At 43.1% G+C, this 12,206-nt stretch overlaps 1 protein-coding gene, 1 non-coding gene and 1 pseudogene across 2 annotated transcripts in view; 2 read left to right on the forward strand and 1 right to left on the reverse strand.

The window, feature by feature from the left end:
* LOC142427498 (uncharacterized) overlaps nt 1-430 on the reverse strand; it is a 113,996-nt gene extending 113,566 nt beyond the window's left edge. The window contains exon 1 of the mRNA XM_075532740.1: nt 226-430. Coding sequence (XP_075388855.1) covers nt 226-430 — 205 coding nt within the window. The remainder of the gene's footprint in view (nt 1-225) is intronic.
* A 4,151-nt stretch (nt 431-4,581) lies between these two features.
* On the forward strand, nt 4,582-6,113 carry LOC142427784 (heterogeneous nuclear ribonucleoprotein A/B pseudogene; annotated as a pseudogene).
* Nucleotides 6,114-10,460: 4,347 nt separating this feature from the next.
* Nucleotides 10,461-10,624, forward strand: LOC142428200 (U1 spliceosomal RNA). The gene has a single exon (XR_012780171.1). It is a non-coding gene; the product is annotated as a U1 spliceosomal RNA (small nuclear RNA).
* The last annotated feature ends 1,582 nt before the right edge of the window (nt 10,625-12,206 follow it).

Raw genomic sequence — 12,206 nt, forward strand, 5'->3', positions numbered from 1 at the left:
AGGGAGAGGCGCAAAGCCCTCTGGCCCTGACGGGCAGGGCACCCCGGGTGATTGTGTGTGGGCGCTCTCCCCGTCGGACCCCAGAAAGCATGGCTCCAGCCTGCTGCCCCCCCCCCCAGCTCCTCTGCCCCGCCTCGCCCTCAGGAGCCCGGGTCCTGACGCCGCACGTCCGCGCGTCGCTCGCCCTGTTTCAGAGGCAGACACGCACTTGTTCTCCTCACTCACCGTCGTCCCGACAACTTACACTACTTCCCAAAGGCTTCGCCGCGCCGCCGGTGCGCAGGATCCTCCTCAAACTCCCGCCGCAGCTCCCGGCGCGACGGGGACGCTGTGCGTGACTATGGCGGCCGCCAAAGGCCAAAATACACGCCAGATGCTGGCGACACGCACTTCCGGCCCCGCCCTTCACAGACTTGGTGGAGGGCGCCATGCTTAGATACTTGCTGTACAAGAGGAAAGAGTGAGTGAGTGAGTGAGTGAGTGAGTGAGTGAGTGAGTGAGTGAGTGAGTGAGTGAGTGTGTGTGTCCCACTTGTTCTAATTTCATACACCTTATTTGCAGGGCCTTACCCATTCTTTGGTTGGGAAGGACAAAGCAGTGGACAGAAAGGCCATATAAAAGCAATCCATCACTCCACTCTGGTTCATGAGGTTAGTCACTCACTTTCAAATACATATATATTTTTTCTGCTGTGAAATATCAACTAGTTTTGGAATTTTATTGTTTGGGATCATTTAAATGATGTTTTCACTGACTTTCATATATTTTTTCAACATATATATGTACATATATGTACACACTATACTTTACATTTCTCATTATACAGTCATAGCTATAAAACAGGAAGTCTTGGTCATTATCTCTGATGTTCAATTTGGTAGGGTGGTAACACATGTCTAGCTAACACATGAAATGTGATCAATATAAATAAAAAACTGGATTGTAAATTTTAAGGTTTGTTTTTTGAATCGTCACAAAGTAGTGCCATCATGTTATTGCTAATTTATTTATGAATTAAAAACTCATAAAAATTTAAGGAATGTTTAATAACCTGTGGGGAGATACGCGTTTATGGTGTAGTTTAATTATTTGAATAATTCACAGTGGAATAGATTTGCAATCAGCATAAAGGTGAGTACTATAAGCTGGAGGTCAGATATACACTACCGTTCTCCAACTCCTTCACCATTTCTAAACCCATCAATTCTCTGTGCTTCACTCCCTGCTCAGCTGGGTTTGACAAATCCATCCACTAGCTGCACAGACTCACACCACACTCACAGGTATGTAGTTAATTGGAGGTTGAAAACAGGTTATACATTGGGATGAAACTTAATTTGAAATCAGGGGCTCGAGTGGGAAAAGAATACTTTGAAAATGATGATGGTGGCATATGTGCAAATGTGCTTGACACATGTGAGGAACATATGGATTGTGATAAGAGATGTAAGAGCCCCCCAAAAAGGTATTTTTTTAAAGAAAAATAAAAATTTGAAAGTAACAAGATACAAATTGTATGTAGTTGGCTAACCAGGGGAGCTTTCGAAGCAGATAAACCTTGGAACAAAAATATTCCCTGTTGATACAATTCTTGATCAGAGCATTGGACAGTTCTCTACCAGTGGGGTCTCTCTGCTGCTCACTGGTCTAACTCCAGGTCAGTACAGAAGTTCTGCATTCGGTCTCTGCACTAGCAACCTCTCTACTGCTATGTGACCTAGCTCACAGGCAGTCGATAGCAGGTTTCTCAGCCCTTTCCTGATATCTACATTGGGTAGCTCAGGTGCCAGAATCCCTGCCATCAGATTCTCTGTTACTAACTGACCTGGAAGATCTTCTAGTTAGACCTCTCCACTGTACTGCCACTTGACTCACTACCTTCCTGCAATCACGGGGTCACTTCCTAAACAATAAAGTTTACAGACACGGTATCACATTTGTGACCATTCTGCTTACACATGGCTCTGCATTATGGTCAACCTACTTCCCAGCCAGTATGCTTTCTGTCATCCAAATGACTCAACCACAACCATCACCCATTTGTTGTTGTTACCTGCCATCCAGTTGGTTACAACCCCATAGGGAACTGTACACAACAGAACAAAGCACAGCACGGTCCTGTGCTTTCTTTAAAATTGCTCCCATGCTTCAGCCCATTGTTGTAGACACTGTCAGTCCAGTTCCTTGAAGGCCTTCTTCTTTCCATACCCCTTCACTTCACTCCAAGTTAGTTTGTCCTTTGAGCAATCCCAGGTACTTTCAACTGTCTTCTTCAGGACCACAGTTCAAATTGGATAGATTTTTTTGGTCTTACTTTTTCAACGCCAAACTTTTAAAACTCACATGCAAATAATTTTTCAGGCACTAAGTTAAAATTTCGCTTTTGGGCACTGAAAGTTGTCAGTTCTCAGCAGAACTCTAGGTCTCTTGGCAAAGCAGAGCTGTGGTCTAAAGATGCTTTTGCTCTGTGTTCTCCTGTGCCAAGTGACAGTTCCCTAAGGTGGGAGATTCAGATATCTGACCTGGGTCTACAGGGATGGTTGTAACTGCAAGTGATTGACAGAGACCAATTATCTTTATTTACAGGAGTGCAGCCTCAGCAGTCGAGAACAAGACTGGTGAAGCCCTCCCAGAAGCAGTCCCTCACCTGCACTGTCTCAGTTTTCTCCATCACCAGAATTTCCTGCTGGAACTGGATCTGCCAGACCTCAAAAAAGGGACTGCAGTGGATGTGAGCGATATGCTATGGAGTAGTACAAGTTATAACCCATCCTTCCAAAGCCAGAGACACACTAGGAATCAGTTCTTCCTGCAGTTGAACTCCATAAACACTCAGGACACGGCCATGGATTACTGTGCAAGGAGCACAGTGAGGGGATGTCAGTGTGAGCTCAGACACAAACCTCCCCTGCAGGGGAGACATGGACAGCAGGGGGCACACAGGACCCACTGAGCACAGACGTGTTAGAATGAGCACTTCCTCTCTTAGCTCTCAGCATCCCCCGGACAGTTTTTCTCTAAATTTCTCCTCACTGCAGGCTTAATAGGAGAAACTAGCATTCTCTGTTTGTAGTCCAAATATTAAAAGTGACCCCGACCCTTCATTGGCATCCCATATGATCAATTTTCCTTCTTGGCATACAGATTATCATGGTTATTATCATTTATCTGTTCATCAAAACTTGTTGAAGGGTCAGGTGTCTGACTGCTTTGCTCCCTCTGCAATGTGAGTAGTGACTGGCTGATTTTCTATGTCTGAGATAATTACTGTGGGGACACCTGGGGCTGAACTTGTGACATGTCATTAGTGATGCTTGCTACTCATTGTCTCGGTTTATGCAGACACAAGTGTTCCAGGCAGAGAGAGATCTCTAACATAGGAAACAGGGGAACTGGAATGACCCGTCTGGTTGGAGGTGTCATTTTTGAGATTACTCTTTGGAGCATAATGAAGCAAACATTCAATGGAAGGAAACTTTAATTTTAAAAATAGCAAATTTGCCACAAGAGGAAGAAATTGCAGACTAACATCTCAGAATGCTCTTTAGAATTGAGAATAGTGGGACTTCCCACATATTTTGAACCTGCGATCAGAGAATCCAGTTCCTAGAGAAGGACATCCTGCTTGACAGAGTGTCAGCAAAATAGGGGAAAATGCTTAATTAGATATACAGAGAGTGGCTACAAAATTGTTCTCTAGGAATAAGTGGGGACAGTCCAAGATGTGGCAGTTTATGTTTTTTTTCTGATGTACATAGAACCATGATGATCAAAGCTGACACCAAAGCACCCAACAACATCTCTGATGAAGTGTGGTGCAGAATGTTTAGATTAATGCTGTTTAGTCAAGTAATTACCTAAATTAAGAATATATTATAGTTTTTTACATTCGCAAAGTGTTAAATTGTTTAATGTTTAACATTCAGAATACATACCACTCCTTATTCAGTTTACCTGTATGGCTATTAATCAGGAAAACTATGTCCAATAAATACATAATAAATGTGATATACAAATGAATACAATTGGGGACTCAACTATCATCCACAGTTTCCTGCAAAACAGAATCTCACCATTTAGACAAATGCAGTCCCTCCTCCTCTTACTTTCCAGGCATCTTTGGGAAATGATTCACTAGACCTTACTCTCAGGTATCTCTGGGTGAGTGTGAATCACCTGTTATATGGTGAGCAGAATAGAGTGTAATCCTTCACAGAGGGACTCCACATAGACCAATGGAGTAAATTTTAAAGTAAAAATTATATGCTTATACAACTGAGGTAAACTTATTTTATATAAGAGTATTAATCCCTAATAAAATGTAAAAAAAGAAAAGAGGAGAAAAAATGATTAGGGCAAAGACTGTACAGATGTGCTTTATACAATTGATGTATGTATATGTATGAACTGTGATAAGAATTGTATGAGCCCCTAATAAATTGTTAAAATTAATTAAAAAAAGTATTAAATCCTCTTAAGTGAAGTAACCATTAAATAAATGATTCTGTAAGAATTAGATTTCCAAGGCGGCGGAACTACGCGGGCCGGAGGGAAGCTGAGCCGCAGCGCACCGGCCGAGCTATGTCGGAAACGGGTGACGAGCAGCCAATGGAGACGACCGGCGCCACGGAAAACGGGCACGAGGCCGCCCCAGAGGGCGAGTCGCCGGCCGGGTCCGGCACCGCGACCACGACCACGACGGCGACCGCGACTGTAGCCACCACGGCGACCGCCGCCACCCCGGCCGGCAATCAGAATGGCGCCGAGGGAGACCAGATCAACGCCAGCAAGAACGAGGAGGACGCGGGAAAAATGTTTGTTGGTGGCTTGAGCTGGGATACCAGCAAAAAGGATCTGAAAGACTATTTTACCAAATTTGGAGAGGTCGTTGACTGTTCAATAAAAATGGATCCTAACACTGGACGGTCAAGAGGATTTGGGTTCATCCTCTTCAAAGATGCAACCAGCGTGGAGAAGGTACTAGACCAGAAGGAGCACCGGCTGGATGGTCGGGTTATTGACCCTAAAAAGGCCATGGCCATGAAAAAGGATCCGGTGAAGAAAATCTTCGTTGGGGGTCTGAATCCTGAGGCCACTGAGGAGAAGATTAGGGAGTACTTTGGCGAATTTGGAGAGATTGAGGCCATTGAGCTTCCCATGGATCCAAAGTCTAACAAAAGACGAGGCTTTGTTTTTATCACCTATAAAGAAGAGGAACCTGTGAAGAAGGTTCTGGAGAAAAAGTTTCACACTGTCAGTGGAAGCAAGTGTGAAATCCAGGTGGCCCAGCCCAAAGAGGTCTACCAGCAGCAGCAGTACGGCCCTGGGGGCCGTGGAAACCACAACCGAGGGAACCGAGGCAGTGGTGGTGGTGGTGGAAGTGGAGGTCAGAGTCAGAGTTGGAATCAGGGCTACGGCAACTACTGGAACCAGGGCTACGGCTACCAGCAGGGCTACGGGCCCGGCTATGGCGGCTACGACTACTCGCCCTATGGCTATTACGGCTACGGCTACGACTACAGTCAGGGTAGTACAAATTACGGGAAGAGCCAGCGACGCGGTGGCCACCAGAATAACTACAAGCCATACTGAGGCCGTGGCAGGCACGACAGCTGACCGCGCCACTCTGTTTGGATATCAGTGAACACAATTATGTACCAAATTTAACTTGGCAAACTTTCTATGGCCTGTCCCATGTGCATCTTATTTAAAATTTTCCCCCTGGAAATCACTCTCCTGTTTACTATTTCCAGAGCTAGTTGTGTTAGCAGCGTGTGGTGTATCAGAGGCCGAGCAGCATCGTGGGCCTAATTTAACACCAGGTTCCCCCAAACCCGAGGGGTGGGTGTGCGCCCTGCTGCTGCTCTGTATCCTGGGCCTGCAGGCCCTGGTGGGTAAAGAGTAAACTTGTATCTTAGGAAACCAGTGTCACCTTTTTTCACCTTTTAATTTTATATTATTTGTGTCATACATTTCCTGTTAACGGAAGTGTTAATTTTACTGTACTTTTTGGTACCTTTTTGGGAATCTAATGTATTGTAAGGTATTTTACACGTGTCCTGATTTTGCCACGACCTGGATATTGAAGCTATCCAAGCTTTTGAAATAAAAATTTAAACCCCCCCCTAAAAAAAGAATTAGATTTCCACGTGCAGAAGAATGAATCCGTGTATCAGATCATGTCCCCCACCCGCCACACACAGGCATACAACTAAAAATATCCAAAGATCTAAGCATGAACAATAAAGTCATTTTTAAGTAAGTATAAGAGTGTGATTTAAAATTTTTATTTAATGAGAAATAACCATATGACAGCAGAAGCAAGAAGCATAAACGACAAAGTAGGTTAAAGTCTGTCTTATCACAAAACTGGCTTGTGACCCAAGACCAGAGGCACAAGTGTGGGTAAAAATACTAATAATTATGGCTAACGGGGGCTGTATAATCTATCTGTGGGGTCAGTTAAATTAAAGACATAAAAGTTAACTCAGAAGCTTATGATGAGTAAATTTTGTTATCAAATTGTTAATCTTCAAAGACTTTTTTTAAACTAAGGAAACAGAACATGGAACACATTATGAACTCTGAACACAATGGAAACCTGCAATGATGGGCACATGTGTGGATAGAAGAACTGAGGAACTGTTCCCCATTGGGACATTGTGCTCACCTATTCTTTTAGGTATGAAGAGTTGTCCTCTGATAGTTTCATAGGAAAATCTTACAAATTTCACACTATAGCATTGAAGTAGCCTACCTCAAATTCTTTGTTTTTTCCCCCTAAGAGCTCAAAGAACATGGACAAAGAGCATGAGGTGAGTCTCTGCGGGATACACAGCTGAAATTTTAAGAATTCCATTTGTAGTTTTTTTTTTTCCATTTGTAGTTTTACACCTATAAAGTTAAAATGGTAATGGTGCCTCTACCCACATTTGTGTATTTATTCAAAAATGCAATAAAGTGATGTGTTCTCTCCATTTAGTATAGTAAAATTATACATACCTTACTTTACCCAGAATGCAGTGTCCTTCCAAAAGCACATCCAAAAAGCATCACTGCCATTGAGTCATTTCCTCTCAAAGACACAAGGGGCCAGAGTAGCACTTCCCCTGTAGGAGTGTTAAGTTGCAAATCTCAGTGGGAGTGGAAAGCCTCATCTTCCTCCCAATGAACCACTGGTGGTTCAAACTGCTGACTTTGTAATTAGCAGCCCCACTCATCATAAACAACACGCCTAAGACTCCCTATGATACTTAGCACATTCTTATCTGCTCTTGTGATGACCTTCTCAGCAGTCATGCACTTCACTTACTGGTGTCAACCCTTCCTTCTGCTGATAAAACAACCCAGCCCTGGGAGAAGTGCCTCAACTCTGGAATTCCCAGGTGTCCAAATTCAATTATCAGGACTGAACACAAGTCACCTTTGAGTGCTGATCCGGGTTTTCCTTGTTACTATGTTAAAAAGTGATTTTACAGAGAAAAAGCAAGCATGAATGTGCATGGTGGAGAGACAGTGGATGTGTGTGAGGGTTTTGCTGACTGGAATGTCCCTATGTTTGCAGGTGTCCAGTGTGAGATGCAACTGGTGAAGGCTGCGAGAAGCTGGAGGCAAACTCTTGGGGGGGAAAACTGTCTACTTCTTGGACTAGTGGGGCAGGATCATCACTTCCTTCAGCTGAGGCAGGGCCCCATGGAAGGGTGCTGACAGCTCAAGGAGCGGATGCAACAAGTGTCGTGTCCTTCACCTAAGGGACAGTTGACAGTTCCCCCCTTGTTCCCTTTAACATCGCTGAAGCAGGATGACCTGCAAATCAGCTATGCTCCTTCTTCCCAGCTTGCGACTCCCCTCGACTAGCCATGAAATTCCTTATGCCTTGCCCGTATAAATTAATGTGCTGCAGTTGCTGGGAAGCCTCCTTCCTCATCAGGGAAAAGGCTCCACCTGCCTCAGCTTCTTGTATCAGGTCTCCTGTCTTTCTTCCATCCCCCACCATCCTCCTTCCTGTGCTCCTGGTCGCTGCAACCCTTGTGGATTTCCAAATGTAAACTTTGAGCAACAGGTTGGCCCCAATTTGACCCAACATGTTGTTGGCAGTAGCCTGGTTTCTATCTAATAAAGTCACTATTACTTACAGATCCTAAGCCAAACATCACAAAGAGGTGAATTCATTTCAAATACAGATACCATCCCAAATGGACACTTTCTTATGTCTTTTTGAAAAATTGGTTGTTAGAACAGGGGCTCAAACTCACACTCAGATGTGTGACAATTTCCCCCTGAAAGCATTTTATTGGGAGTTCTTACAGAAATCATACCAATTCACGCCGGTCTTTTCTTTCTTTCCAACTATTTGTATTTTTATCTCTGTAATATTATATTATCCTTGCAATTGAATTTTTTCTCTTTATACTGCTTCTGTTTGTTTTCCAGGTTGCTAAGAACAGAAGGAATAGGAGCACAAACATAAGAACTACTGCAAGGGTTTATAGGGGATGGAGAGGTTAGGGCGGGAGTTAGGGAGAGTAGGTTTGAGGGAGCAAATGATGCACGTGGGATGGGGAGGGAGCACTCTTTAGAACTGATGATGATTACACAACTCATTTTAAAAGTGCTTTAACCATGGAGGCAGGAGTGAACGTTCAAAAATAATTTGATTGGGCAATGAGTGTACAACTCTTATTATGATTGAACTACTGAACTGTGTGATATGTGGATTACATGCCTATAACACTATTAAATTGTTTCGAATGAATAAAACCATAAAAATAAATCCACAGATGATCATGTACTGTAGTTAGGAGGCTAGAACATAATATGTCAATAGTATTTTTTTTCTTTTTCTTTATTGTCTTTTATAATAACCCCTTACTTTATTGCTTGCCTCTCAATACATGATATTCTAGATATTATCCCAGTCATCAGATTTCCTGTAATTAGTGTTCAATGCATCAAGTCTGGTCTTCAGATGTTTTTGAGGTTCAAGTGGGATAGACTCAAAGGTTGTACTTTGGCTCTCCTGGACTTGTTTTCATTTGATTCCGTTTCAACCTGAATTTACTTATAAGGCCTGTCCCACAGTCAACATGGGCCTGGTTTTAGCTGCTGATAGTGAGCATGTCCATTGTCTCTTCTCACAGATGGAGTCAGTCTGTGCATTCCATCTGGAGAAGGTCATGTTATAGTCGCCTTTTGTGTTGTTGGCAAAAGGTATTTGCAATGAAGAAGTTGTTGATCTTGCAAAGTTCTGTCGTGTGATTTCCAGCTACATTTCTATCACCAAGATCATATTTTCCAATTACTCTTCCTTTTTCTTTCCAATTGTCAACAATTATCAAAGTATCTTGATTGCATGTGTGATTTCAGACTGCACACATTGGCAGAATTCTTCATTTTCTGCATCAGTAAATTTAGTAATTGATGCATAAATTTTAATGGAAGTTGTATTGATTGGAGTTTCTTATATCTGGATAGACATTATCCTATCACAGACAGCATTGTTCTTCAAGATAAAATTTGAAATACCATTTTTAATAATTAATGCAATGCCATTCCTCTTGACTTTGTAATTCCTGGCATAATTAAACTGTATGATTTTCTGATTCAAAATGGCCAATACAGACTATTGTAGTTCATTAATGCCTAGGTATCTGCCTTTATGTACACTATTTCGTTTTTGATGACTTCTAATTGTCTTAGGTCCATACTCTGTACACTCCAAGTTTCAATGACTAAATGATATTTTCAGTGGTTTCTTCTCATTTTGAATCCTGCCCCATCAGCAAATGAGGATTCTGAAGGCTTTCCTCCCTCAGGCTTTATCGATCGACAGCATTATGGTCCACAGTGCTTTGAGAAGGCACTTCTTCCTCAGTCGTGTTTTGAGTGTCTTCCAGCCTGAGGGGCTCGTCTCTCGGCACTATCTTTGACAATGCTCTTGTTCTATGCATGCAGATTTCAGTATCGCACACGGTTTCATAGCTATCCATATGTTTCCCTTGGCTAATTTATATGAAAGGGAAAACTTACTCCTTGTTTGCAGTCTGGAAGCTCTGTTGAAACCTGTTCCCTTGTTTACTTTGCTGGTACTTGAAATACCAGTGGCATAGCTTCCAGCATCACAACAACACACAAGGCGCCACAGGATGACAAACCGACAGGAAAGTGAAGCCCCAGTGAGGGTCGCAGCAGTACATCAGTGCAGTACCATGTGGAGTGTTTCCACAAGCTGCTGAAGCACGCATCTATGCCAAGAAGTTTGGAAGACAGTGACTCATCCAACTGACTGGAAAAGAGCCATGTTTGCACTCATTCCAAAGAAAGGTTATCCAACAGAAGGTGAAAATTATTTTAAAAATCACTGACATCAAATGCAAATACATTAACAGGAAACTCTCAGAGATTCAGGCTTGATTTAGAAGAGGTTGTGGAGCAAGGGACACCATTGCAGATCTCAGGTGGGTCTTGGCTGGCAGGGGAGAGATCATGATCACGAAGGTGATTTTCCCAGGGCGAGGCTTATCCATTGCACTCCGGATGTGCTGACCCCTGCGATTTTCCCAAATGTGGGAAACGCGACTGCATAATTTGTGGTAGTGGGGGACTGCGGTCACACTCTTCCTTTGGTCATGCTTCAGAGCAGACCTGTCCTTGGAGAGGGATCTTACGCTTGGTTAAGGAGAGGGCCATAAACAAAGACCCTGGAAAAGATGGATTGACGCAGTGAATGCTGTCAATAGTATGTTTTATTGAATAAAATAGAGGGAAGGTTTGCGGGGGTGGGGAGAGGATAGGTGATTTGTTCTTCAGGAGAAAGGACTAAAATATTTCACAGGTTTAATATGGGGAGATTCCAGTAGATGAAATGTCACACTTCTCATTTACAGAGCTAAGGCACAGATTCAAGAGATAAGTGGATAACAATTTGGGGCCAAGTTGAGACCCAACAAAATAAAACCAGGGTCTTTAAGGTCAAGACTTCTGAGTACGCACTGTTGTATCTGAAAAGTTTGACCCTAATTATCCACTATTGATAAGTGCCAATTGGACAAGGCCACATAGACTTTCCCTGGTACCTAGAGAGTAAAGCTACTTCAAACATGTTAGGAAACTGAGAGCTACAGGCCTAAGTACTATGAGACCCACTGGATCAGATACAAATGTCCTCAGGAATTGTGGTTTCAAGGAGTCATAGCCATATCCTTTACATGGAAAACCTTATGTGTCCTTGTTTCAGACCAGGCTGCTAGTGGTGCCATTGACGAGTCACAATACATTGATCATAGTTCTAGTTAAGATTTCTAGAAATAATTTCATCACCTCAATATGTATGCGGTTCCTTGTGCAGTTAACAGCTACCAAATGCTCTGTCTCACTATCACTTACCAAAAACGTATTTAGTGTTCCTCCTGAAAGGAGTCTCTGCTCTTCCTTCAGAATGTACATTGAAATATTACTGATGGGGTCACAAAATGCCTCAAGCCCACAAAATGCCACAGGCCCTTAAAAACAAGTTGACACATTCTTTTTTTTCAAATCGTCTTATTAGGGACTCATACAACTCTTATCACAATCAATACACACATCAATTGTGTAAAGCACATATGTAAATTCATTGTCCTCATCATTCTCATAACATTTGCTCTCCACTTAAGGCCCTGGCATCAGGTCCTCATTCTTTCCCCTCCCTCCACACTCGCTCATGAACCCTTGATAATTTATAAATTATTATTTTGTCATGAATTTCCCTATCCGATGTCTCCCTTCACCACTTTTCTGTTGTCCGTCACCCAGGGAGGAGGTCACATGTAGATCCCTGTAATCAGTTCCAACTTTCCAACCCACTCTCTCCCTCTACACTCCCAGTATCACCACTCACACCACTGGTCCTGAATGGATCATCCACCCTGGATCCCCTGTGTTTCTGGTTCCTATCTGTACCACAGTACATCTTCTGGTCTAGCCAGACTTGCAAGGTAGAATTGGGATCATGATAGTGGGGTGAGGAGGAAGCATTTAGGAACTAGAGGAAAGTTGTATTTTTCATCATTGCTACATCACACCCTGAGTCTCCTCCCCGAAACCCTTCTGTAAGGGGATCTCCAGTAGCCTACAAATGGGCTTTGGGCCTCCACTCCACACTCCCCCCCCCCGCCCTTAGTCACTATGGTAAGATTTTTTGTTCTGATGATGCCTGATACCTGATC

Source organism: Tenrec ecaudatus, chromosome 15 (assembly GCF_050624435.1).
Source record: "Tenrec ecaudatus isolate mTenEca1 chromosome 15, mTenEca1.hap1, whole genome shotgun sequence".
NCBI lineage: Eukaryota > Metazoa > Chordata > Mammalia > Afrosoricida > Tenrecidae > Tenrec > Tenrec ecaudatus.